Raw genomic sequence first — 24679 nt, 5'->3', positions numbered from 1 at the left:
CAATAGGTCAGCTTTGGAAAAGCTCACATTAAATCACCTCTGCAAGGCAACAGTGCATACTGGGAGGTGCAAGAGGGGGTTCCCACCCCACAAATCAATGATCCAGACAGAGCTACTGGGCCAGTGGTAGAGTTAATTCACCAGTATTTTCCCCACACCTTTGTAAAAACACCCACTGTCAGGATGAGTGCAAACATCACAATGACAATAACCATATCACACAGTTAAACATATTTCATACAACTATATCAAAACATTCTTCACAATACTTTTAAAAATAAATGCGTTTACTCAAATACCTGCCTTATCTCAACAAGAAGTTTTTCACATGGAAACTTTTGCATCTTCCAACAGTCACTCTCAATTTACACCACCTTTTAAGAACAGATGAATCAGACCCATTAGACTCCTGGCACACCTAATACAGAGACTAATTGCAGCTGTTGGGATGATAAAGCCTAAGAAAGTCCCGTTTTAAATCAGTGTAACTCAGACTAATGAAACTGCCACCATATTCAGGTTCAGGTCAGACCCAAACCCAATTTCAGGAGCACCTTGGAGCTCCACAGGTGGAACAATCGCTCACAGGAGCTTCTTTTAACCTGGGGCAGCTGTGCCAAGAGCTGCCACCATTACACACTGCTCTCTATGGGCATTTTCTTCTCTGAAGAGCATTTTTGAGGCTCAGAGTGAAGCTGTTGGGGAGGATAAGGCACAAGCAGACCTTGGCTGCTCTCACCTCCCACTCAACACTTGCACAGTGTCTTTTGAGGCTACCGCAGCAGCACAGCTCTTATTGCAGAGAACACCGCTTCATGCTTCCCTCACCCTGAACAGAAGTTTGCTGCTTCTTTTGTTGACCCTTTTTTGTTTTCTCTCCTTTGTAAACATCAGTGTCTGATGTTTACTTACAGTTCTTATTGCTACAAACACAACTGGTTTTGTTTACATAGCTTTCTGCTATAAACACTGTAATTTGCTTTAGGGTGCTTTCATCACTTAAATATTATAAAAAAATAATTCTTGCATCTTCTTTTCCCATGAAAATTCCCATGCAAGTTCTTTTTAAGAAGTCTGATGTTACAGACCTCATAAGCCCGAATCCAAAGGATGCAGGTGGGGGAAGGCAAAATCTACCTCCAGTGCAGCCAAGAATGACATAACGCCCCCCCCATTCAGCAAAGCAGGTGTGTGTGTGCACCTCGAGCTGCAGCTTTGGGTGTGTAAGAAATGCACCATGTCTGTGCAGACGGGACGTGTCTGTGGGCACACACGGTGCACCAGGAGGCACCGGTGTCACTGAGGACGTGAGGCTGTTCTCTGCTCCTCGCTCCTTCGGTCTCTACATCCGCTACAGGGATCCTCGCTTCACTGCGCGGTTCAAGTGATTCCAAACCCGCTCTTCATCTAAACAGCTTCTGCCAACAGCCAACTATCACGCTCCAATTAAAAATCATAGTGAAATACGGTCTAGATATTTGCGGATTAATCATGATTTTTTTTTTTTTCTTGGAGATCTTGTGTTTGTTCAAATGACGTTATTAACTCAGCAGAATCATCCCAGGAATCCATATAATTAAAAACACGTTAATGGTTACAAAATTGCCTTTCATTAATAACAAACATCTTATGATGAAACCTTGTAAAGGGTGAGTGTCAGGAGGATGGAGCCAGGCTGATCTCGGTGACAACCAATGACAGGACAAGGGGCAATGGGTATAAACCAGAACACAGGAGGTTCCATTTAAATTTGAGAAGAAACTTGTTGGGGTGAGGGTGGCAGAGCCTGGCCCAGGCTGCCCAGGGAGGTTGTGGAGTCTCCTTCTGTGCAGACATTCCAACCCGCCTGGACACCTTCCTGTGTAACCTCATCTGGGTGTTCCTGCTCCATGGGGGGATTGCACTGGATGAGCTTCCCAGGGCCCTTCAACCCCTGACACTCTGGGATCCTGTGATCGTTTTACTGCCATGATTTAAACAACTTTTATATCCCAGCGATGGAATCGGTCTCTAATGTGAAAAATAAAATCACATTAACAAATCCAACAGCCCTTCCCTGCTGTTGCATAAAAGCACCTCAGCCCGGCTTTGCGGACCCCCCGCTCCCAACATGGCGCTGGTCCCCCCCCGTGACGTCACTAACGGTTCCTCCCGCCCCCAGATGGCGCACGCGCAGCCGGCGGCCCCGCCGCTCGCAGCTCAAGGTCAGCGTGTCCCTTCCCGGCCGCCGTCGCTCCGGGTTCCGGTTCCGGACGCGGAGCGGAGGGGATGGCGGCGCTCGGGAGGGTCTCTCGGCTCCTGCTCGGTGCCGCCGGCCCGCGTTCCCCGCCGGCGCGGAGCATGGCGGCTGCGGCTCATGAGGGCGGCGGAGGTAACGGGGCTCTGCAGGGCGAACGCGCGGCCGGGGCCCGCGGGCGCTGCCCTTGACAGGCGCTGCCCTTGCGGGCCCGGGGCGGCGGCGGCTCCGGGAGCGCTGGGCTTGAACCGGGAGAGAGGGGAGCTCTCGCTTCTCCCGGTTAAGAACGGGGATGGGGGCGCTCGCTGTGGTGAGGGACACGGCGTGATTGCTCATTAATGCACTAATTGCGTTTAACGCGCTCTCAGGTCACTAACGCTCCTGGAAGCGGTGACTGTTGTAACTCTAATGCTCTTTACTAGCCCGCTTGTGGAAGACGTTGACGTTTGTGGTGGCGCTGCCCGGGGTGGCGGTTTGCATGCTCAACTGCTACCTGAAGGCCCAGCACGAGCACGAGAGACCCGAGTTTGTCCCGTACGCTCACCTGCGCATCAGGACCAAGGTACGTTTTGCTCTAAAAGCCTCTTGCTTCCTGGCGTTACTGCAGCATCTCTTGCATCCTCATCCTCTATGTGAGGTCCTGCATATGAAGCTGTGATCTTAACTCATGGCTTTGTTTCTGAGGCATCGGGAGGTTCTCCCAGCTCAGGTGAAGTACCTGTGGTATTCACGGGCCATCCCACCCCCAAGGAATCCTGCTAGTGTCTCACTGAAAGTATTTCAGTCCTATTGCTGTTGTACTTAAACTAATATAGAGCTAAAAGGTAACAGAGGTGATCCCAGATTCTCGAAGCTGGGCCCCTCACACTGTAGCCGTCGATGTTTAAGGTAAGGGACTGTTTTCCATCCCCTGCTGCCTGTAGCCCAGAAAGAAATGCCAACTTGCTTAATTCATCAGCCTGTCAAGCTGTGTGATGCCTGAGTCCCTGTTGCTGCTCGTGTCCTGTGCTGATCAGTTCATTATCTGCAGCTGCCTTATCTTCTTTTTCCAACAGCCTTTCCCCTGGGGTGACGGGAACAAAACTCTATTCCACAACCCCCATGTTAATGCTCTCCCAACCGGTTATGAAGACTGAGATCCTGACCACAGCCAGAACTTTGGCTCTTCCAGTCTTGGACCAGAATGTTGTGTGGGAACCATTACTTAATCTCCACATTCCTTCTGCGATGAAGCCAAGTGGCGTTGTGGCCTCTGTCTGTGCTTGTGTAGAGGCCCTTTAAATAAACAACTCTGAACTTGACTTGAATATCTGACTTTTTTGTTAACCTGAATCCTTAGAAATTCTTTAGTTTGGTGTTTGATTAAAACATTGAGGCTTCACTGAGGTTACAGTGCAGGAGTTGGGGGGTTTGGCTGTTTGAACATTAATACCTGCTCCTGTATCTGATAACACCAACAGGAACGCATCCAGCGTAGGATGCTGTGGGGTTTTATGTTCTTCATGTCTGGTTTAACCGATCACTGTAAGCCCAGAGCAAACAGCCACATGAACAGGTATCAGGCTAATACTGCAGATTCAGATTTGATATATGCTAAATCATGTTCTCTATAATCAGCAATATTTATTAGTAGCCATGAAGGCAATTTTCTCTTAGGCCCTTATTGGCAGCAGAGATGTGTAGTTAAGCTGTGTGCCTTCACAATGTTGATCTTCAGCTCCCAAGTTGTCTAGTGTATCAGTATGTATGTTGCTCACAACTCTTTCTTGTAACGCTGCAGTCTGGTTGTACAAAGTCTCTCATACAGGTGTTAGAAATGAAAATTTTTGCTCCACCGCATGTGTCAGTGTAATATGTGTCACTCAGAAGCTTCTTAAACTAGAAGAGCTTAATTACCTTCCATAGTTAACAAACAATTCTAAAGCCCTGAGCCTGTCTAAGTACAATGTTAATTTTGAAGTTCTTCTTCCCTGCAAGTCACGGAATCACAGAACAGTTGTGGTGAGATACCCCAGGGGCAGCTGGGGCTTTTAACATTATCAGCTGTCACACTTCTACCCAATGTTCCCCTCATTCAACACGTTTTAATTACCACAGGCAAAAGTCTAACAGTGATCGTGGCCGGCCTGATGCTCTGTGGTGGCGTGGAAAAGGACGGCCAGGGCTGCGCTGTGGTTTTACTGCAGGAACATGTAACGCTAAAGGAAAGAACAATCAGCTTTGGGATTGTTTCAGTACCTCAAAAAAGGCTGAAGAAGCAGCCTCTGCATTAAAAGTGTTCTGAGCTTCAGTTGCAGGCCACTTCCATCCCTCCTGGTCATAATCAGATTCTACTGCACAGTTATCTACTTGAACAAAATAGAACCAGGTTATATTTATTTTGGCTGAGTTACTACAGGTCCAATAGAGTGCTTTTATATCATCTCTGTTGCTGATAACAAAATAATGCTTTAGTCCCTCAGCATTCAGGATCGTATAAAACAAATTTCACCAAATTTCAGCAGCATAGAGGTGAGATAAAGTAAACCAACCTCCTTCATACTCTGTTATATAAATAAGCAAGAGAAACTGGTCACAAAGCAGCTACGAACTCAGCCCACTCTAATAAGCGTTCTCCCATTACAGTGCATTCAATCATTCAACAGAAAGTTAGTTCAAACGGCTTTTTGCGCTGATAGATGCTGAACCACCACCACCAAAATTCATTGAAAAGGAAGCAGCAGTTACCACATAATCCACTAAGGGTTTTTTTGGTGGCTGTTTTTACAAGCAGGGAAGATTCTTTACTTCTTCCTGCTAAAAAAGCAGCATAACAAAGGTCTTATCCAGGCGGCATCCAGTCTTATGCCTGGAGATGTTGCTTAGTCCAAGGGCTCGTATCAGTGACTCCACCCATACAGCTGATGTCAAGAGGAGTTTTCACTTTTTCCTTTACTTGGGCCCATGAACTCCAGGCCTTCAATGGGTATGTCCTTTTCTTTAATTGCTTTCTGAAAGAAAAAAAAAGAAAGAAAAACAAACCAAAACAAATAAACTTGACATGTCTTTATAGTGCTATGTAGTGTGAGGTTTGGTACAAAACATTATCTAGAAAAGCACCCTGATAAAGCTTCAGTACCAGGGATGCTCACGCAGAACTACGAACACAGCGCAGCCTCTAGACCAGCCGGCTTAAGTAGTTACATTAACGAGAAAAATACACTAAGAGACACCTGTAAAATATTATGTATGGTGACTGGCAGGAGGAGGAAATGTGGAGCAGCGCGGTGGGGCATGGAGCTGCGGGCAGGGGGTGCCGGGGGGGCCGTAACGGGAGGAAGTGCGGGCAGGAGCAGCTGCAGCAGCTGCAGCAGCAAGTGAACAGGCGGAACTCGGCGCTGCTGTCACGGGAGGAGGCGGGCGGGGCCGCACGCACCTGCACGCAGAGCTGGTAGCGCTTGAAGAGCTGCCCGCAGGGGTCCCCGTCGCTCTCCCCCTTGAGGAACTTCTCTGCGAACCAGCGGTTGAAGCACTGGTCGTACTCGCGCTTCAGCTCGGTGCACGCCTCGCCCACGCTGTTCATGGCGGCGGCGCCCGCTCCCGTCACCGGCCCGCCCCGCCCCGCGCCGCCGCTCTGACGCGCTTCCGGCGCGGGGAGGTGACGTTGTAGACGCCGCCGTTACGGCGCGATGCGGGCGCTACGGTTGTGGCGGGCGCTGCCGGTCCCTCCCGGTCGGGCCCTGCGGAGCGCGGTGCCCCCGCGGCCGGCCTGGCAGCACGGCGAGCCGCGCCCGGGCCCGCAGGTAGGGCGGCTGGGCCGGAGAACGGGCAGCCCCCAAACGGCTCCGGGCCGGAACGAGCGCCGGCTCCGGTTGGCCCGTGGCGCGGCGGGAGGTTGGAAGGAGGAGGAAAATAGAGAGTTCGGTTCAAGTTAATTTTGTAAGAAAGCGCAAGGGATCACCGTGTCCCGGCAGGTGTAGACTCGAGGTTTTGCCGTGTAACCGGTTTTTGGTTAAAAAAGCAGAAATAGCGCCGTATTAAAGTTGGTGACGTTCGCCTTTGGTGTCGGTGTTTGCGCAGCAGACGGTGACTGCGGAGGTGCTGGTTCGGCTGGAGCACCTGGCGCTGGTTGATTTCCGCGATGCGGAGGGCGTGGAGCGGCTGCAGAGAGCGATCCGGTTTGCGGACCAGCTGCGGGAGGTCAACACCGACGGGGTGGAGCCGATGGACTCGGTCCTGGAGGACAGGTGATGAACCACAGCAGCCTCCTCTAACTGCTCAAGTATCAAACTACTCGCTTTTGTAATTATTGTTTTTTTCTGGGAATCCCTGCAGTGATGCGTTTGACCCCTTTGCTTACAGAAAAGTTTTTATCATGTTTTTTGTAGAATGATGATGTCCTTGGCCACTGTGGCCTTTACACGTAGTGTAAGATGTGCTCCCGTTCCTTTGTGACTTGTCATGAATGATCCGCACACGCTGCTTCCCAAATACCTATTGATACCATTCTTAGTTGCCTCAGAGTGTTCCAATACTTGTCTTACTGCTTGCTGAAGACCACGTTTAGAGATAAGCCATACCTTACAGAATAGCTTACAACAGACAAGTAATCTTTGTTCTTCAGGTGTCTGTATCTCAGGGAAGATGATGTTACAGAAGGTAACTGCACAAGAGAGCTGCTGAAAAACGCCAGAGAGAAAGTGGAGGAATATTTTGTAGCCCCACCAGGTATTGTCTTGCTTATAAAAACCTCCTAACTTTGCTTGAATTAAACTGAGGAATGTAACTTGCCAGAACTACATTTGGAAATACTAGCTGGTAGTAGGAAAGGACTAAAATAACTACCTGTAGCCATCTGAACATGACGGTTTGCAACCTGTTGGCCCAAACGCAGGACCGAAGCTGCCCTTGCTTTGAAGTTACAGCACACATTGCGTGATTATTTACAGGAAGTCAGACAGAATTTGCTTTCCTTACTTACTCAGAAAACTTAAGCTGCCTGTTCATACTTAGAACGAACTGGAGAAACACCTTTGTGCTGAGTTGTACTACCCAGAAGGTACCTTACAGCTGGTCTCACACAACTTTCTTTTTGTTTTCTATCAGGTAACATCCCTTTACCAAAGCTAGAAGACCAAGAGACTTTTCTGCAGGGCTCTTAGCAAAAGCCCAGAACCCAAACACAAAATCAGTGTTTTATTTGAGCAGAAAAAGAGGTTTGTGCAGTCACAGATGAAATACCCTGGTGTGTGTTTTGGTCAAAAGAGCACTTGCAAGACAATTTACAGAAGAAAGAAGGTATAAAATGTTTAGTAGTGCTACTGAAATGTCAATGTTTATGAAGCTGAAAGGCAGCATGACAGATCACTTCAGGGCTTTTATTTAGCAAAGCAAATTTGATGTTATACTTTTAAGATATTGACTGGTGTAAAGGCAAACAATAGGTAATATAAAATAGAGATTAATAATACACATGTTGTTTCTTAACATCTCAAAGAGCCACCAAGCATATTGGAAACATCATCATTTGAGAAACACAGACAAATACTAAAGAGTGTGAATAATAGTGGCACAAACTTCAGCCATTAGTGACTTGCTCTTTAATACCCTGTGTACAAACTGCTCGGACAAGCTCCCTCTCAGGCTGTTCATTATGTGCCACATATTAAATGGAGAACAGGCTGAGTGAAAAGGAAAGCGGCTGCCTTCGGTCACAGAAGAAATCAGCCACTGGGTAGGATCCACTTTCACTCTACCTGCAAGGCTGCATGTTTGGTAAGCTTTGAACTCTATTTTTTCTGGAACTGATTTTTTTAATATATATTTTTCTGCCAGAAAGTAAACACTTGTCTGACTCTTATTTGTGCAGTTACTTTGTTCTTTGTTTAAGCTTCCATAACATATGCTCATACATATATACACAGACGCATAAAACATGCAATTATTATGATACTTTAATTCAACACCCTTGAAAGAATTCAAGTCTCTATTTAACCCCACTAATCCAATTCTCTGCAAAGCTACAACACTGTATTAGTGCTTTAGTCTCAGTGACGCTGTATTAGTGCTTTGGTTTCGGGCTTTTCAAGATTCAGACCCTGCAAATGCTCCAAGTTTTACAAATATACAAGCTCAGCCTAAAAGTCATTTACAATGAATACATACATCATGACAAGGAAAGATCTCAAGTCATGCCATATAACAAGTGTGTTAGCAGATTTCCAGTTTGAGAAATCCCCATTTATTCTATCCATTTGGGCCTCCTCCTTTGACTATCAGAGAAAATAAGGACTGTTACTTACATAGGAAGAGGAATTTGAGAGTGAACTGTATGGCCTCAGGAGCTTTCAACCCAAAATATCAAGTAACTATTTAAAAGCAACAACTAAACCAACAATTTGGACAAGGATGATCCCACCTTCCCAGTGCAGCACAGGCTAGGCTTAAAAACAACAATTCCAGGTATTGTGCCGGGGGGTCTGGACATGACCATCCTCACCCACACACTCCAATCAGAGAACAGACAGATGCCTGTTCTCTGCACCCCAAACTGCAGTTAAAGTGGAAAACACACCTTTCCTTAATGAAGGGGTTTGTTGCAACTTCACCACTAATGAGGGAATTACAGCTGTGACGCAGACACCTCCAGCCGCCAAACAGAAAGCCCAGCAAAGACCAGATGAGCTGCCTGTGGGGTAGAACGCATTAGCGCTTCAGCCTGTCTTTGGCATGTCTAAGGTGGTGGGTGCTGTGCCCCATGGGATGGCCTGAAGCCCCGTGAGGCCCCGGCTGCACCCTGAAGGGGGGACAAGACGCCCTTCGTGGTGCTGGTTCACCTGCTTTCACTGCAGAGCCTCTGGATCTGGGTCAGATCTTCATGTGGTTCTACCACAATGCAACTTACAAACTGAGGTATGTGAATAGATACAGTTAAGGAATCGTAATAAAATCACTACCTGTAAATTCCTTGTAACTGTGGTTTGGCGAACATAATGTGTATTTGTGAAATAACTCATCTTTTCTCAGTGGTTAATAGATAGAGCAAAAATAATCTTAAAAATATTTGGTTAAAAAGAAAACAACAAGACCAGATTCTAAGATGACGTCAATATATCTAGTTTCCCTGGAGACCATGGAGATAACTTGACTTACACCTGCTAAGGTTTTTTCCCCTACTGTGTACATCTGTACCATATAAAATTGGATGAGAAGCCCTAGCATACAGATTCCAGGTTTACAAAGAAAATTTCAAGATGGAGATTTCTTCAGCTTGATGGGAAAAAGGAAATAGATGTTTTATTGCTAGTAATGATTATTTTATGTTTTTATAGTAAGTAGGAGCCTGAGAAAAAAAAAATCTCGATTAGATATAGTGATACAGTACTGAACACAGAGGAAATAAAAAGGCCTCATCTGAAAAGTGCTTACAATCTAATCTGCATCTGCAGGGGAATCTCATGATATGTCTTATCCATTACCGAATTTTCTTTGACACCTGGTCTGCTCCAGCTATCATCTCCTATGTGTGTTTGTTCTGCCTTCCCCTGCAGCTCTATCCTGAGGGAAACTATCCTTTTATATTCTAGATTAACAAGTAAGACTCTAATGTTTCTCTTTAAAGCCATGTATCTCAGGCTTTAATGCTTCTCATTAATGACAGGTATCTCACCCACACTGACATTTCCTGCAGTCGTCAGCACATCTGTTCCTTCAGCTAACCATTTCTTAATAAATGCACAGAAATTTGCCTGCAGCTACCAAACACAGCCACCTCTGCAGAGATTCACGGGTGTTTCTGAAGTTCACTGTAAGCACTCAGAAGATTGTTAAATGGTTTGGTTCTGTCAGCACAAAACCGTCCAGTACTCAAAAGAACCATTGCTGGTGCTGCAGGTATTACACACAGTTCTGTAAATTAATTGCTTACTGTGGTCCCAAGACTACTCAAAGCTTCAAATTCCTAGCACACAAGGTCTCTTATGCCCTTTAATCTGCTGCATTAAAACAGAAAAATTCCCTTAATTCCATAGCTTTCAGAGTTGTCCCTATCACACACGCCTGATGGCAAAGCTGTGAATTGCATCTCTTCTAACTGGAATGCCAAAACCTGGGAGCTAAAGTCAAAAGTTATTTCTGAGATACCCTAGACTGACAAAAGGGCTACCTTATCCTGTTCTAACATTTTGGGCACAGTACATCCTTCTGAGGTTGCCTCAGAGCTTCCAAAAGCAAAAGGTTCCTTGCAGTTTTGCTACTTCTGCTATGAGTCACATTTAGCAGGTAACTATACTGTATTAACATGAAAAATATTCGCATTTCCAGTGAGGTGTATGAGTGCTTTTGAGCTTTTTATTAGTACAATAAAATGGCAGTCCAACCAATTAGTATTTGAAAACTTTTAAGTCATCCTGTGTTGTTGCCTATAGACATGGTTCAGAGTCATGTTATTAACAGATCACCAGCTACAGAAAAATCAACAGCAATTTTCTAGCTGCTGATGACAGTAAAAGCAGAAACAGCCCCAGGCAGAGTGAAACTAACCAAAGGGAGCACTGGGGATCTCCCAAACATCTTGCTTCATTTAAAACAAAACAGAGAAACAAACAAAAGAGAAAATGCAAAAAAGACATTTTTTGCAGAAATTGTGAGATCCACAAAAGATGCCCTAAATGAGACACAAGAAGTCTGGTGGATTTAGTTGACAGGAGGAACAAAGATTAGAGCTGACTTGATCATATGTGGTAAACATGGATAAAAGATTTCTATCAGAGATCACTGAGTGAAAGACAAATGGAAAACAGACACGTTAATAGGAAAGATGATCAAGTGCCATTTTTAAACTATGAAATTATTTTGTCTGACATGGGTGGGCTTTCCTGCCAGTAAGGAGCATCTTACTGACAGAGCTATCCCAGTTCAAAGAGAAACAAGGGCCACTTGCAGAAAATACTGGGTTAAATTCGGTGCCTGTGATCTAGGCTGGGGTGAATAACAAAACGGCCTTTGGGGCTCACATATCAGTTACGGAAAGGTGTTTTACAGAAACTGGTGGGTGTTTTAATGTACTGGAGACAGTTTACTTTAAGGAACAGGGGTTCTGGCTCAGAATCACTAGATAATGCCAGCGGCGAGTATCAGAGAGCCAGGCCTGCAGGCTGTCCACACACAGCTGCCATCTGCGTTCACACCCCCGACAGCGTGCGCTCCGCCGGACCCTCACCCGGGCTGCGCCACCGCCGCCGCCCGTCGCCATGGGAACGGACGCGGACGCGGGGCATGCCGGGCTGAAAGAAAACGCAAGAGTAAAACCTACGGCAGCGCCCCAGCCTTGACCAATGAACGCTCAGAGGGGGCGGTGGCAGTGACCAATGGCCGGAGGCCGGTGCGGAGGGGGCGTGGCTGCGGGCGCTCGGAGGCGGTCGCGGCGCGCACCGAGCATCCCATAGCGCTGCTCCGCTCGGCACAGGGTCAGTCCGCAGCGCCGGACACACGGTGAGGGGAGTGGCTCTCGGGAGACACCGGGACCGGCTGCGGTGCCTCACTCTTCACGGTGCCCCACTCTGCCCGGTGCCCGGGCACACTGGCAGCCGGCACTGCCGGGAGCAGTGAGTGTCCGGCGGCTGCATCCCCTTTCCCGTGTCCCCCCAGAGCTGCGGGAGCGCCTGGAGAGCAGGTGCTGAACGGGAGCGGGTTTGAAACCCCCGTTCCTCTGGCTGTGAGCACAGGCTGTGCCTGAGCCTCTGCCACAGCTGGTCAAAGTGCTGCACAGCCCCGGCTGTGGGCACAGCGTGGGCCCTGGAACCGGCTGGGAGTGATGGTGGTACCAGTACCTGTGTGGCTGCTGGGCAGGTGGCTGCTCCTGCAACTTTGAATTCTCTTCTTCTTTGCTCAATACAGACAACCATGAGTGATCGAAAGGCAGTGATCAAGAATGCGGACATGTCAGAAGAGATGCAGCAAGACTCTGTGGAGTGTGCTACTCAGGCGCTGGAGAAGTACAACATTGAGAAGGACATTGCTGCTCACATAAAGAAGGTAATTGCTTACTTGTGCTGTCCTTTTGAAATCTCTATGCACATGAAAAATCAAGCAGGGGGAATGCTGCTGGGCAAGTAGCTCTAGAGAAACAAGTTCTAGAGACACTAGATAATCAAGTTGGACTTTCTCTGCAGGCTGGTGTCCTTATGTTCCTTTCCCCACCCTTTATGTGGACTTTTCCAGGTCCTTCTGTTTTTCTCTTGCGGTACTTTGTACTCAAGCCTTTTCTGCCACTGTCTCATTGTCAGATGACCAGAGTGGCAGGTGCCTGGTGAGCTGGTACAAAACACAGGGGGTCCATGGAGCCTGTTTGAGAAGTGGTGTTTTTCCGACCTTGTAATAAGCAGTGGGTTTGTGGCTTTTTTTTTTTCCCCCACTAAATGTAAGACAAACTGTTCAGGCTAATGCAGAACAGATGGTTCTCAGCTTCCAATGTGTCACATTCTCTCTCCTACTGGGAGCCAGATTGAGCTGCAATTAGTTCAAGGGTTTGGCTGAGCAGAACACAAGCTCTTGCATGCTCTCACAAAAAGTCTCTTCAGCCGACAGCTGTTATTATAGCTAGTGCAGTGTATAACCACTGCCTGCATGGTTTTACTCAGAGTAGACTTGTACACCTGAGTTAGGACCCAAGAGAAGGTCAAGAAGATGTGCCAGGGGAGGTTTAGGTTGGACATTAGGAAAAGGTTCTTCACCCAGAGGGTGGTGGAGCACTGGAACAGGCTCCCCAGGGAGGTGTCACAGCCCCAAGCCTGACAGTGTTCAAGAAGAGACTGGACAAACCTTCAGATGGTGTGAATTCTGGGGTTGTCACAGCAGGTTCCTGACTACAGTGTGTGGGAAAAACATGGTCTCATGACAGTGTATCAAAGAAGTGGCAGAGAGTTTTCCATCTACTGTCCTTTCACCATACTTGAAAACCTCTAAGCAAGTCAAAATAATAACTTAGTCTGTATAGATTCAGAACAAGCAGTGAAGTTTTAAAAGTTATCATTTGAGATCATGGGAATTTGAAGAAAAGTTACTTCCCCAAACATGTTTTAAGGTTATTCTTGCTCAGCTTGGAAGCACTTTTTTTTTAGTCTGAGTAAGCAGCAGGCGAGTTAAAAAGTGACAGATGATCCTTGCACTTAAGAGCATATGCTGTTCCTTAATTGCCTTCTTCCAAAAGTGATACTCGCTAACAAGTGACATATTGAAAAAAAAAACAACCCTGTTGAACTATATTAGTACAATTCTCACGGAAATGCTGAATTCCTAGTTCTGTCTTCTACAGGAGTTTGACAAGAAATACAATCCCACTTGGCACTGCATCGTGGGAAGGAACTTTGGCAGCTACGTGACTCATGAGACCAAGCACTTCATCTACTTCTACCTCGGCCAAGTCGCTATTCTTCTTTTCAAGTCTGGGTAGGACCACGGACTGTTACTGAAACTTGCACCTGGACTGCAGACCAACTCCAAACAGGCTCCTGCCTTCAGCCTTCCTGAGGAAACAGACCTTGGTCTTCAGGTCTTTTGTGATATTGTTAATGGTCAGGGATTTTGCTGTAGCAGCTGCTATTTTTATTGTGGCTATAAAAAAGGCAAAAGTGTCTTCCGTGTATTTATTTTCTTTCAAAAGATGGCTTCTTTGCTAATAAAACTGTTGGAACAAGTTCATCCTTTAGGAGTTTTCTCTACCCTTCTGCCCTCTTAGTGTTTGCATTACCTTCTATTCCACCATGAATGATGAACATCCCCAGCTCCTTTTCACCCCCCCAGTCCACAGCAGCTGAAGCCTGAGCTAATCTAGAAATGCGTCATCATTCAGTAACTGAGAACAACAGGAGATATTTTCCCTGAGAGAAAAGAGACTGGTTTTCAGTTCTCGATAAGAATATTTTCAGCATGTACAACCTCCAGTACAAATTCTGGAGTTTAGATCCCGCTTTTCCGATTTCAAGCGAGCTGGTGAGCTAAAAGCAACAGTCCTTTCGTCTCCCCGTTTTCAGAAGAGACAATGTCATCCCATGTCATGTCATCCCAGAATACAGTTATGCAGTCATTTTCCTTAGAAAAAAAAATCCTTTCTTAAAAATATACCTTCTTAGAAAGATTAAAATATTGACTTAGATGAAAAAAGTTGATGCAGAGCTGTTTTATTTCACAAGCCTTCCATCTGCCCTCAAAAGAAGGAATTGTGGGGAAAAATCCCTTAAGAGTCCACATAACAAAGATAATCAGCTTAATAAAAATCTAATAAATCCAACTTACTTCTCACTGGCATGATATCCTCCTTGAAGCTTAGTAAAAAAAAAAGGAGGATTCTTATTTGAAGACCAGTCAGTCTATTTCTGGTAACTGAAGTTGCTTCATTTGTTATCATTGCTCAGTTTCGGCCATGTCCTTTGCATTGCACTTGAAGGCAAGTGCAAGTGTAAGGAACACGACAGGAGTCACTTCATCTACAGGTTTCATGGGCAAAAAAAGGTAGCTGATGTTCTTCCAGGTGACTGCTGAGCAAGTACCTGTTGCATAAGTTCTTAAAACTCCGCTTCAATCTTGAGAGCATTGAAATTCCACACAGCCTTCATATTCCTCAAGAAAATTACACTTCCTGCGTTTTGCTACATGGTAGACTCACAGTTTGAAACCAGAGTGAATGGCAACAATGCCCGAGTTTAAATTCTGATAATCCACCTTAAGAAACCCAGCATCTTCTATCATTGCCTTCAATTCCTCCTGAAAAATAATAGTTCCATAATTTTAACTATAAGCCTATAAGCCAGCTGACTGCAAGATCATACTGGGACCATGTTGTGTGTTTGTGAATTCAGAAAAATACTGTCTTACCTGAGGGGGAAAACGTCGGATGCTCTCCACAAGATACTGGTAAGACTTCCAGTCACCAGCAATAACCTCACCCAGCACAGGGATAACCTGGAAACTGTACAGATCATAGAGACTGCACAGACAGAAAGTAAATACAGATTAATACAAACAAGTTTAAAACAAACCCTCTTCAAGACAAGTTGGTATCTGTACCACAGAATCACAGACTGGTTGGGGTTGGAAGTGACCTCTGGAGATCATCTAGTCCAACACCCATGCTAAAGCAGGTAAAGCTAGAGCAGATCACACAGGAATGTGTCCAGGCAGGTTTGAACGTCTCCAGAGAAGGAGACTCCACAGCCGCTCTGGGCAGCCTGTTCCAGGCTCTGGCACCTCAAAGTAAAGAAGTTTCTCCTCATCTTCATATGGAACCTCTTGTGGTTCAGTCTGTGCTTGTTGCCCCTCACCCTGTTACTGGGCACCACTATGCTATGCAGTCTGTGTCTGATTTTAGAAGGGCACAATGAGGTGGCCTCAAAGTGTCTCCATCTCCTATTCTGGCTAAGTACAAATAAGAGAGCCCTGTGACATGGCATTAAGTGTCATCATGTTCCCACCTGGAAAGAAGAGGGTTGCTGACGTGACTAAATTCAAGGCAGAGAAATCTTCCTCCTGGTTTCAGCACACGATAAGCCTCCTGAAGGGCCTGAGACAAAGCAGACAGAATAGGTTTGTTTCTGTAAAACAGCACCTGCCTATTATCATGCCAAGTGATGGCAACTCAGTGATGAACTGAAAGAGGTAAAGAGAATCCTGACTGGCAACTTCCAATATTTGCTTGTGGAGAAGCAGCTCGAGACAAGTGCAAAAAAACCTCCAAACAAACAACAAAGCCAAAGTAGAACAACTCTTGCTGCTACATAAATAGATTTATACCAGGCTTTGTGTTGAAACTATGATGTCAGGTTTGCAATTTTTCTTCTTCTTTTCCCTACTCAGAGCTGATGAATGTTTGCCAGCAGAGCTCTTGTAATTACACACCAAACCCAAAAAGGAGGTGACTCAGCTACAAGAAACTGAAAATAAAAAGGAGGCAAGATAGCTTTTTTTTTCTAATCAAAAGATTTTACTCCACTGTGAGGCACACCCAAAGGATCAAAGCAGAAGCGATACCGGGTCTTAGATGAGCAATGCGTGAGAACAGGGAGGAAGGAGAGGGAAGAAGAAAACCTTTGGCTACTTTGAAAATTCCATCCTATATGCAAAATAAAACACCTAAGAAGAACCAAGACAAAATTCTGATTATAACTGTATGTTTTTTCACAAAGGAGCGCAGCCAAGTTGTATTCAAGAATCACTGGAGGCTGTACATCTGCTTGGCTTCAACTGTCATGTTCCTAAGGAATAAAATATAAACGGCACACATACATGAAGGGAGCTCTGCAAAACAACTGGAGGTTTGGATGTGTTTTGTATCAAGTCTCCAGGGAGCTATGCTACCAGTCTGCTGCATCCATGAAGGGGTATTAAGACAGACAGCCTGTGCTTCAGAAGGGTGCAAGACAAAGCCCTGTGAAAGGACATCTGCATTAGGAGAAGTTCAAAGGCATACGGCACCAGGTGGTTTGGATCCAAACGCTACACCTTCCACAGAACAGTATTGCCAAGGTTGTAACACTCTTCCAAAACAGACAACTAGTCTAGCTGTTTTTGAAGGACAGATACCGTTTAGAACAAAGGGTACTCCTTACCCTAATTAAAATCACGCTTGTTCTTCACAGGAAACCTTGCTGCTGGCCCATGTAAAGATACTGAGCAGCAGTGGGCTGAATGGGTTTGCGCAGCCGCAGTGGTGGCAGCAGCTGCTTCCCATGCTGCCCTGGGAGCTCTGCGTGCTCAGGCATGGAAAAAGAACCAGGCAGGAGGCGCTGGACCTACTGCAGGTGGGATGCAGATCATATGCTCCAGGAGGATCTGAGACATGCAGAGTGACTGCACTGTGCATGTGTAGATGCAGCCACACCACAGGTGAGGAGAAGTGGGGAATGACTGTAGCATTCAGCCCTTTTTGTCTTCGGAAGTGATTGTCTTGCTGAGCTGGAAGGATTGGGCACAGCTAGTATAAATCTAACCTTTTATGACAAATGTGGGGCATTTAATTACATTATTCATCCAAACAAGTTGCACACTACATGCCACTTATTGCTTCCTCTGCTAGAATGAAAAACCTCAGGTGAACTGTAAGGACCCCATGTCAGGATACACTACAACAACTTACCAAATCAATACGAGTTACATTTCGGATTCCAAAGGCAATTGTGTAAACATCAAACTTATCGTCATCAAAGGGCAACTCTTCAGCATTCCCAAGTACCCAGGACAGGCCTGTAATAAAACCCAAGGACACAGAATTGAACTCAGACTGCTCCTGAAAGTCTAGAACTTATCTATTCCAGAAGGAAATTATTATTAATAAAGCGATATTTAAAACTAATAATTCAATTTTGCAGTTTTGTTGGTGGAAAGACACCTCAGTCTATACTCACAAACCTTTCAAGGCCCTGTATTGTACAGCTGTCTGTCAAGCAAAGTACTTTGCAGATCAGCCAAAGCATTCTTCTGCATATATATGCACATTGTGCTCAGAATGCCTTAGGCTGCCAAGAAGATTTCACCCAAATCTTGCATTGCAGCAGAAAGCAACTGGCTTTCCAGAAACTGGCTGCCATTTGTTTGTAGTGAAGTTGCAAAAATAAGAGTCTCTGCTCAAAGAGTAACTATAAACAATGATTAACGTCTCGCCATTCAACAATGGCCAAAACACTTAACACATTTTGCTAGAAAGCTTCAATAGTTTCAGTTTATCTGAGTACTATTAGCATATGTTCTAACTGTGGAAAGTTTTATAGGTTCATAATACACTTTAGTTCTTGCATTTATTATTTCCTGCCTTGATTCCCTAAGTACCCATTATAAGATCTTCAGTGTAATCATTCAAAGGCTGAACTTTTTTGCATTATATGTCTTAGTAAAATCAGATTCATTTGCATGGATATAAAGAGCAGGTTTAGGTTATTTAACCAATTTTGAAGGATAGCTTCGTATCAGACCTTGTGGACACCTCCATATCTGCATTTCTGAAAGTTTAAGTATTATTCAAGAAGATCACTGTACATCTGAACAACATACTACATATATGCTCACTGAAAAAGTTATTTGACACTGGCAAATACGCAAGCACAGCTCTAGTATACACCCTGGCTATATAATGCGCATTGTAACCCTGAAGTGGTGATTACCTGACAGATACCATATGTTAAATTCTTGCTGTCAGGCAAAGGCCACAATGCATGACTTACCTTCAGTGTAGCCAAGGTGCTGTGCTCTCTGCTTCCCAACTTTTAACATTTCTTTGTTAATGTCACAGACCACCACTTGGGAATCCCCTAAAGACTTTGATTTGTCTTCCTGGTAACTCTCAGCAATTTCCTGCCATGATAAATTTTGATGGTGCCTAAGCTTCCGCTGGAGCTGACGTTCTCGTACAGAGCGAACATAATTAATAAATCTAAAGGCGATGTCACCTGCATTTGTATTAGAAGAAAGATACGTGTTTTGGAATGTTTTCTGACTATAAGAAATTGGAACATAAGGCTTTGAACATCAAACTGAGTTTTTATTTAGATATATGTAAATAAAAACCACACACACAGGGTGGGAGCGAAAGAAGGGGGAAAGAAAACAAAACAAAGAAAGGGAATGTATTAAGAGCAAAGAGTCCATGACTTCCTATAAATGGAAAGAGTTTTCCATAACATACAATAGCAGTACTATAACTATTTCAGAGCCTTGAAGCAAGATATTACAAAACACATAGCAGTTACCTCTCAGCCCTTCTCCTGGAAAATCAAGTAGGTGCTTCACTAGTTTTAAAGACAGAGAACTGAGGGTGAAAAAAAAGCCCAGGCAACTCAATTCTGAGCAGACTGAAAGAGTTGAAATCCAGCATGGCATTGTCACGTGGAACTCACCAAAACTATTTACCTGTTCCTCCAGCAACATCAAGAAGAAGTGTTCCTGGGGAAGGGTTCATTTTATGGATGAGGATATCCTTCCATACTCGATGAATCCCTAAAGTCATTGAATCGTTCATTACATCATATTTCTTGGCCACACTTTCAAAGACCTGGTAAACTGCAAAGAAAAGACATGAGAATTAAACGGAATATTACCTAAAAATGCTCCTGTGGAAGTGAAAAGTGTCATTTATTTCCTCGTGGAGGTCTGCCACCATGTGGAACTGAAAAATACCACTCAAAAACTCTTTATAATTGACAGAATCCTGAGCCTCTTGCCTGACATACATCTCTTTGGAGAAACAGCCTCTTCCCGTAGCGCTTCCGGAGCTGAGGGAATAATCGGGTAGGTGTAACACTGACACTATTCACCGAGATTGCCGGTCACGTCTCAAACCAACGGCCCAGCCCAAAACCCATCTCCAGCCCCCACGGGCACCGGGAGCCCCGGCAGGTTCCAGCCCGGGCCAGCCCGCCCGGCGCCGCCGCTGCTCTCACTTTTCTCCCTCCTCTCCGCCTCCGTCACGGTCTGGAAGCCGAAGTGCATCTCCGGCCCCGCGGCGAGGCCCCGCACGGAGCCGCAGAGCGCCCGCAGCGCCCCGCCGGGCCGGCCCAGCAGCGCCCGCGCCGGACACAGCCCCGCCGCCGCCATCTTGCAAGGGCACGACCTCCCCCCGCCCCGCCGGCCCCGCCGCAGCACCGCCCGCCGCTCGGGACCGCGCTCCGGCAGCCGCCGCACCGGCGGAGGGCGCGGCCGCGGGCGGGGCCGGGCCGCGCTCCGTACTCGGCCCGCAGAACCGCGGGGAATCCCGGTGCTACGAGCTGAGTCCCGCCCGGCAGAACATACCTGACAGGGGAAAAAATAAACAAACTAACCCAGAAACCCCCAAAGCCCACACAGTGTATTTGAGTAATTTTGCAAATAGTTTTCTCTGACTTCTTCAGATTTTTAGTTTTGCAGGAGGGGGCTGGTTTGTGCGCACTGATGACCTGAGGGGAAGAGGGAAAGGTTCTGATTCCCGTCAGGAACGCTGGCACAAATTAGAGACCTTTTCTATTTTTGTTTTGCAAAAGCTGTCCTGCTTGTGGCATTCTTTGAATAATCCAGAAATTCCTGACAGCTTTGTATATGCAAAGAGGTTACTTAACCCTTTCTTGTGAGGTTCACATCACATCATTCCCCGAGCACGAGTGGGCCTCCCCCGCCAACATCTTCCCACTTTGGGACTTACTAGTGCCATCCTCAGGCTCTAGCATGATTTTCTCATCTACAGAACTAGGCAAAACCTGAAGTTCAGATATTTGCTCTATACTCTTTGTGGCAGGATGCCTTAAAGCATCACACGTGCTTTTTAGTTGTTTTGTTTGTTGTTTTCGTGTCTAGCAGAGGAGTTACCCAGAAAGCCTCTCACGCTGCAGTCACAGGCCGCTGTACCAGCCACGTTCAGGCAGCTCAGCCATGAGGAAAGAAATGGGAAGGCCGAGAAGAGGCTGCACACCACTTCAGAGCAACCAACCCAGACATACCCACACACAGGGTGCTGCGGATGGGCCATACACCGGGCTCGCCCCTGGGATCCACCCCAGAGGCCTCGCTCCCACCGAGGCCGCAGCTCCATCTGCATCTTCGCTGCCGCCCGTCGCTATGGGAACGGGTGCGGGCGCAAAGCATGACGGTCTGAAAGAAACTGCAAGAGTAAAACGCTACGAGAGCGCCGGTTTCTGGCCAATGAGGACTCGGGGGGGTGGTGGCGGTGACCAATGGCTGGCGGTCAGTACAGAGGGGGTGGGGCTGGGGGCGCTTGGAGGCGACGGCGGCGCGCGCGGGTCGGTTAAACCGACGCGGCGGCGGAGCGTGCAGTGTGATCGGGTTCGCCAGTGCCCCGCCCGCTGCGTTCCACACAGGGCTGGTCCCGCGGCACCTGCCAAACGGTGAGGAGAGCGGCGTGAGGGCTTCGAACGGTGTGGTGGGGCAGCTCCCGAGAGGGGCCAGGTCCCGCTCGGGCACCGGGGGGACTGAGGCCGAGCAGCCAGTACCCGGGCGCCGCGGCGGCTCCCCCGTGGCCAGCCCCTTCCCCAGCGGTTGCCGCCCCTTTCCCACATCCCCGAGAGCTGCAGGCAGGAGTCTTCCCTGGAGCCGTGCAGGGCTCCGAGCCTTTGGCGGGGGGCGCTGGGCTTCGTTCGCTCCCGCCTGCAGGGAAACACCGGCGGGGCCGGGCGCGGCCGCGCTCTGGCCCGGGGCTCCCGGCCTGCGTCGAGCTGCGCCAAGCTGGACAGGGGCCGGGAGGGCGGCGGCCGGCGGGCTCTGAAACCGCTGCGGCGGAGCTTGTACGGCTGCAGGCGGGAGCGCCTGGAGAGCAGGTGCTGAACGGGAGCGGGTTTGAAACCCCCGTTCCTCTGGCTGTGAGCACAGGCTGTGCCTGAGCCTCTGCCACAGCCAGTCAAAGTGCTGCACAGCCCCGGCTGTGGGCACAGCGTGGGCCCTGGAACCGCCTGGGAGTGATGGTACCTGTGTGGCTGCTGGGCAGGTGGCTGCTCCTGCAACTTTGAATTCTCTTCTTTGCTCAATACAGACAACCATGAGTGATCGAAAGGCAGTGATCAAGAATGCGGACATGTCAGAAGAGATGCAGCAAGACGCTGTGGAGTGTGCTACTCAGGCCTTGGAGAAGTACAACATTGAGAAGGACATTGCTGCTCACATAAAGAAGGTAATTGCTTACTTGTGCTGTCCTTTTGAAATATCTATGCACATGAAAAATCAAGCAAGGGGAATGCTGCTGGGCAAGTAGCTCTAGAGAAACAAGTTCTAGAGACACTAGATAATCAAGTTGGACTTTCTCTGCAGGCTGGTGTCCTTATGTTCCTTTCCCCACCCTTTATGTGGACTTTTCCAGGTCCTTCTGTTTTTCTCTTGCGGTACTTTGTACTCGAGCCTTTTCTGCCACTGTCCCCTTGTCAGGTGACCAGAGTGGCAGGTGCCTGGTGAGCTGGTACAAAACACAGGGGCTCTATTGAGCTCCTACGGTTTTCCTCTGAGAGAAAGCCTGTTTTACATAGTCCTTGATTTCGGTTTTATTGAACTTAATCTTAAGGATCTGTTCGCAGTTCTGTCCAGCTGGGTCAAAATTTGCAAGGAAAGGTAGTTTTCTATAAGTCTACTGTAATCACAGCTCTACTTAAGTAGTGACATAAGCAAAAAAGAAAAAAAAAAAAAGACAACAAACCAAAACAGTTCTGGTGGCACTGATTATCTGTTGTTTGCAAAGTCTGTGTCATCCTTTATGTAGGATTAACAATACTGAACACAGGAAAAATCTATTTCTGAATATATTTCCTGCTTTGTCAACTCGGGAGAATGGAGAAATCCGAGTGTCAATGGAAGTTAAACTGAAGTGCAAGAACTATTTAAAAATAATTCAACTAAGCAGAATGATTGCTTCCACTAGAGAAATCTTGGTTTACTGTGCTCACAATAGAGAAGGGCATTTTTTTCCCCAGATGCAGGGGCTATCTATGACAATGAAGGAGTTTAGTCTAATATTTTTCAGGTGTTCTTTGTAGCAACTACTGGGAATTTGTAGATGACTTGTTTGAAATGTGTAGAACACAAGTTCTTAGAGTTCTTGATGGCACTAGAGTTACAGAGCATGTGGCACAGAATTTTCTAGCGAGTCTGTTTGGCACCTGTATTGTAGATAACCAATGCAATAACCAACAGCTGAATCTGTGTGAGTATAAAACTAGTGATGAAGCTTCTTCTTAAGGGCTGTAGTTTCAGATGAATTTGGGGGGGAGAAAGACTACTTTTCCTGAACAAGGGTGATGTTTTAAACTTACTGCTGCTCAGACTGGAAGAACGGTGGCTTTTCTTTGTGGATTTTTTTGCCTAAGCAGCAGGTGAACAATAACATGCAAATAAGATAATCTTGGTACTTAAAAGCATCTGCTCTTCCTCTAATTGCTTTGGTCAGAAAATGAGTATCTGTTTAGAAGAGTTCTTAATTTCTAGTTATCTGTTTTGCAGGAGTTTGACAAGAAATACAATCCCACTTGGCACTGCATCGTGGGAAGGAACTTTGGCAGCTACGTGACTCATGAGACCAAGCACTTCATCTACTTCTACCTCGGCCAAGTCGCTATTCTTCTTTTCAAGTCTGGGTAGAACCACGGACTGTTACTGAAACTTGCATCCAGTTACAGGACTGTGTGCTGACGACTCCGACTAGTCACTGCAGCCTTCCTGAGGACGCAGGCCTTGATCTTCAAGGGCAATGGCAGGGATTATGCTATAGCAGATGATGATACATAGTGGATATAAAAAGAAAAAGTACAAAAGAGTCTTCCTTGTATTTATTTTTTTTCAGAGGCTGTTTCTTTGCTAGTAGAGCTCTTGGAGCAGTTTTTCCTTTGAGAGTTTTATAGCCATCTACAGTATTGCCCAATTACTGCTTGTGCTATGTAAGTACTGACTGTTAGTTCTTTCTGTTTGAAACCTCTCTTTCATATGTTTTTTTTTAATATTTTTCCCCTCTTGTTTTGCTGGATGTACCACCCCAAAGTCTGAGCTTTCTTTTTCTGCTGATGCCTGTTGGAGAACTGCTTTGGAAAATAAATGACAATACCTATCCCAGCCGACAGGTTGTTACTTCTGGCTGCTTGGTGCGGTCTGGGCGGTGGCAGTGGGTGACTCGGCCCGGCCCGGCTGTGCCGAGGGGCGCCGCTGGAGGAGGCCGCGGGGCTCGGGGCCGGAGCGGAGAGCAGGCGCCCGGGGCGGTGGCCGAGGACCGGGGGGGTGCCCGCCCCCCCGGACTACAGCTCCCGGCGTGCTCCGCGGCGGGCGGGGAACCGCTCCATCCGGGTCCCCGCCACGGCTGTGGGCCACTCGTCGCCGTGACGGGGCAGTGTGCGGCTGCCAGTGGCCTCATTGGTGCCGCAGCGCTCGGCCCGTGTGACCTCCGCCGTGGACAAGAGCTGCCCCCGCAGATCCGCTGCGCCCGGCAGCTGAGGGGAGCAGCCGAGACCCGCCTTGGCCGGGCCCACCGTGGCGGAGCGTGAGCCCGCAGGCGGTAAGAGCGGGACGAGCGGCCGGGGGTCGCGCTGCGGGCGGGGCGGGGGCGCTGGCCGCCTTCTGAGGCGGGGCGGGGCCGTTAAACCGCCGCTGAGGGGGAGCGCGCGCCCGCCCCGCACAGGGCCGGTCCCAGAGCCTGCCGGGCGGTCAGGGGCTGGGGAGCGTGGGGCTGAGGCCGGGCAGCGGCCGCCTCCCCTTGTACGGAAGGACCGCGCTCAGGCCCGGGGCTCCCGGCCTGCGTCTCCAAGCTGGACAGGGGCCGGGAGGGCGGCGGCCGGCGGGCTTTGAAACCGCTGCGGCGGAGCTTGTACGGCTGCAGGCGGGAGCGCCTGGAGAGCAGGTGCTGAACGGGAGCGGGTTTGAGACCCCCGTTCCTCTGGCTGTGAGCACAGGCTGTGCCTGAGCCTCTGCCACAGCCGGTCACAGTGCTGCACAGCCCCGGCTGTGGGCACAGCGTGGGCCCTG

At 47.7% G+C, this 24679-nt stretch overlaps 6 protein-coding genes across 9 annotated transcripts; 4 read left to right on the top strand and 2 right to left on the bottom strand.

Annotated features, from left to right (window-relative positions):
- The first annotated feature begins 2189 nt into the window (after window positions 1–2189).
- Window positions 2190–3537, top strand: COX6A1 (cytochrome c oxidase subunit 6A1). The gene is made up of 3 exons (XM_080355409.1): window positions 2190–2371; window positions 2659–2798; window positions 3292–3537. Exons 1-3 carry the CDS (start codon window positions 2269–2271, stop codon window positions 3370–3372), a joined length of 324 nt encoding a protein of 107 aa, XP_080211535.1. The 5' UTR covers window positions 2190–2268; the 3' UTR covers window positions 3373–3537.
- Window positions 3538–4549: 1012 nt separating this feature from the next.
- Window positions 4550–5922, bottom strand: TRIAP1 (TP53 regulated inhibitor of apoptosis 1). 2 transcript variants are annotated; one of them, XM_080355378.1, is made up of 3 exons: window positions 5652–5922; window positions 5129–5226; window positions 4550–4581 (listed from the first exon to the last, which is right to left on the bottom strand). In XM_080355378.1, exons 1-2 carry the CDS (start codon window positions 5796–5798, stop codon window positions 5143–5145), a joined length of 231 nt encoding a protein of 76 aa, XP_080211504.1. In that variant the 5' UTR covers window positions 5799–5922; the 3' UTR covers window positions 4550–4581; window positions 5129–5142. The 2 variants fall into 2 exon arrangements, with proteins under 2 accessions (XP_080211504.1, XP_080211503.1); XM_080355377.1 differs by lacking the exon at window positions 4550–4581 and having other exon boundaries at window positions 4607–5226.
- GATC (glutamyl-tRNA amidotransferase subunit C) lies at window positions 5862–9000 on the top strand. 3 transcript variants are annotated; one of them, XR_013922980.1, is made up of 5 exons: window positions 5862–6018; window positions 6296–6462; window positions 6840–6943; window positions 7322–7990; window positions 8844–9000. XR_013922980.1 is itself a non-coding variant. In XM_080355374.1 (4 exons), the coding sequence occupies exons 1-4, from the start codon at window positions 5905–5907 to the stop codon at window positions 7375–7377; spliced, it is 441 nt and encodes a 146-aa protein (XP_080211500.1). In that variant the 5' UTR covers window positions 5862–5904; the 3' UTR covers window positions 7378–8075. The 3 variants fall into 3 exon arrangements, 2 of the variants coding, with proteins under 2 accessions (XP_080211500.1, XP_080211501.1); XM_080355374.1 differs by lacking the exon at window positions 8844–9000 and having other exon boundaries at window positions 7322–8075; XM_080355375.1 differs by lacking the exon at window positions 8844–9000 and having other exon boundaries at window positions 5868–6018; window positions 6299–6462; window positions 7322–8075.
- A 5-nt stretch (window positions 9001–9005) lies between these two features.
- LOC308047116 (dynein light chain 1, cytoplasmic) lies at window positions 9006–13729 on the top strand. Its single transcript, XM_080355376.1, has 3 exons — window positions 9006–9127; window positions 12113–12250; window positions 13530–13729. The coding sequence occupies exons 2-3, from the start codon at window positions 12119–12121 to the stop codon at window positions 13665–13667; spliced, it is 270 nt and encodes an 89-aa protein (XP_080211502.1). The 5' UTR covers window positions 9006–9127; window positions 12113–12118; the 3' UTR covers window positions 13668–13729.
- Window positions 13730–14875: 1146 nt separating this feature from the next.
- Window positions 14876–19795, bottom strand: COQ5 (coenzyme Q5, methyltransferase; the record flags this gene model as incomplete). Its single annotated transcript, XM_080355061.1, has 7 exons — window positions 14876–14977; window positions 15089–15200; window positions 15685–15773; window positions 17346–17452; window positions 18427–18651; window positions 19112–19261; window positions 19642–19795. 7 exons carry the CDS (start codon window positions 19793–19795, stop codon window positions 14876–14878), a joined length of 939 nt encoding a protein of 312 aa, XP_080211187.1.
- Window positions 19796–20937: 1142 nt separating this feature from the next.
- On the top strand, window positions 20938–23862 carry LOC308047232 (dynein light chain 1, cytoplasmic-like). Its single transcript, XM_080355578.1, has 3 exons — window positions 20938–21075; window positions 21717–21854; window positions 23171–23862. Exons 2-3 carry the CDS (start codon window positions 21723–21725, stop codon window positions 23306–23308), a joined length of 270 nt encoding a protein of 89 aa, XP_080211704.1. The 5' UTR covers window positions 20938–21075; window positions 21717–21722; the 3' UTR covers window positions 23309–23862.
- The last annotated feature ends 817 nt before the right edge of the window (window positions 23863–24679 follow it).

This window comes from Nesoenas mayeri, assembly GCF_963082525.1.
Source record: "Nesoenas mayeri genome assembly, chromosome: 17".
NCBI classification, from domain to species: domain Eukaryota; kingdom Metazoa; phylum Chordata; class Aves; order Columbiformes; family Columbidae; genus Nesoenas; species Nesoenas mayeri.
This window is presented reverse-complemented; position numbering and strand designations above follow the sequence as displayed.

What these genes read in the sequence shown, in the direction of transcription:
- COX6A1 (XM_080355409.1), top strand. Translation starts at nt 2,269, where the DNA reads ATGGCGGCGCTCGGGAGGGTCTCTCGGCTCCTGCTCGGTGCCGCCGGC. An exon ending in GGCTCATGAGGGCGGCGGAG is followed by an intron (nt 2,372 to 2,658) that starts GTAACGGGGCTC and finishes GCTCTTTACTAG; the next exon opens with CCCGCTTGTGGAAGACGTTG. An exon ending in ACCTGCGCATCAGGACCAAG is followed by an intron (nt 2,799 to 3,291) that starts GTACGTTTTGCT and finishes TTTTTCCAACAG; the next exon opens with CCTTTCCCCTGGGGTGACGG.
- TRIAP1 (XM_080355378.1), bottom strand. Translation starts at nt 5,798, where the DNA reads ATGAACAGCGTGGGCGAGGCGTGCACCGAGCTGAAGCGCGAGTACGAC. An exon ending in GCTACCAGCTCTGCGTGCAG is followed by an intron (nt 5,227 to 5,651) that starts GTGCGTGCGGCC and finishes TTTTTCTTTCAG; the next exon opens with AAAGCAATTAAAGAAAAGGA.
- GATC (XM_080355374.1), top strand. Translation starts at nt 5,905, where the DNA reads ATGCGGGCGCTACGGTTGTGGCGGGCGCTGCCGGTCCCTCCCGGTCGG. An exon ending in AGCCGCGCCCGGGCCCGCAG is followed by an intron (nt 6,019 to 6,295) that starts GTAGGGCGGCTG and finishes GTGTTTGCGCAG; the next exon opens with CAGACGGTGACTGCGGAGGT. An exon ending in GACTCGGTCCTGGAGGACAG is followed by an intron (nt 6,463 to 6,839) that starts GTGATGAACCAC and finishes TTTGTTCTTCAG; the next exon opens with GTGTCTGTATCTCAGGGAAG.
- LOC308047116 (XM_080355376.1), top strand. Translation starts at nt 12,119, where the DNA reads ATGAGTGATCGAAAGGCAGTGATCAAGAATGCGGACATGTCAGAAGAG. An exon ending in TTGCTGCTCACATAAAGAAG is followed by an intron (nt 12,251 to 13,529) that starts GTAATTGCTTAC and finishes TGTCTTCTACAG; the next exon opens with GAGTTTGACAAGAAATACAA.
- LOC308047232 (XM_080355578.1), top strand. Translation starts at nt 21,723, where the DNA reads ATGAGTGATCGAAAGGCAGTGATCAAGAATGCGGACATGTCAGAAGAG. An exon ending in TTGCTGCTCACATAAAGAAG is followed by an intron (nt 21,855 to 23,170) that starts GTAATTGCTTAC and finishes TCTGTTTTGCAG; the next exon opens with GAGTTTGACAAGAAATACAA.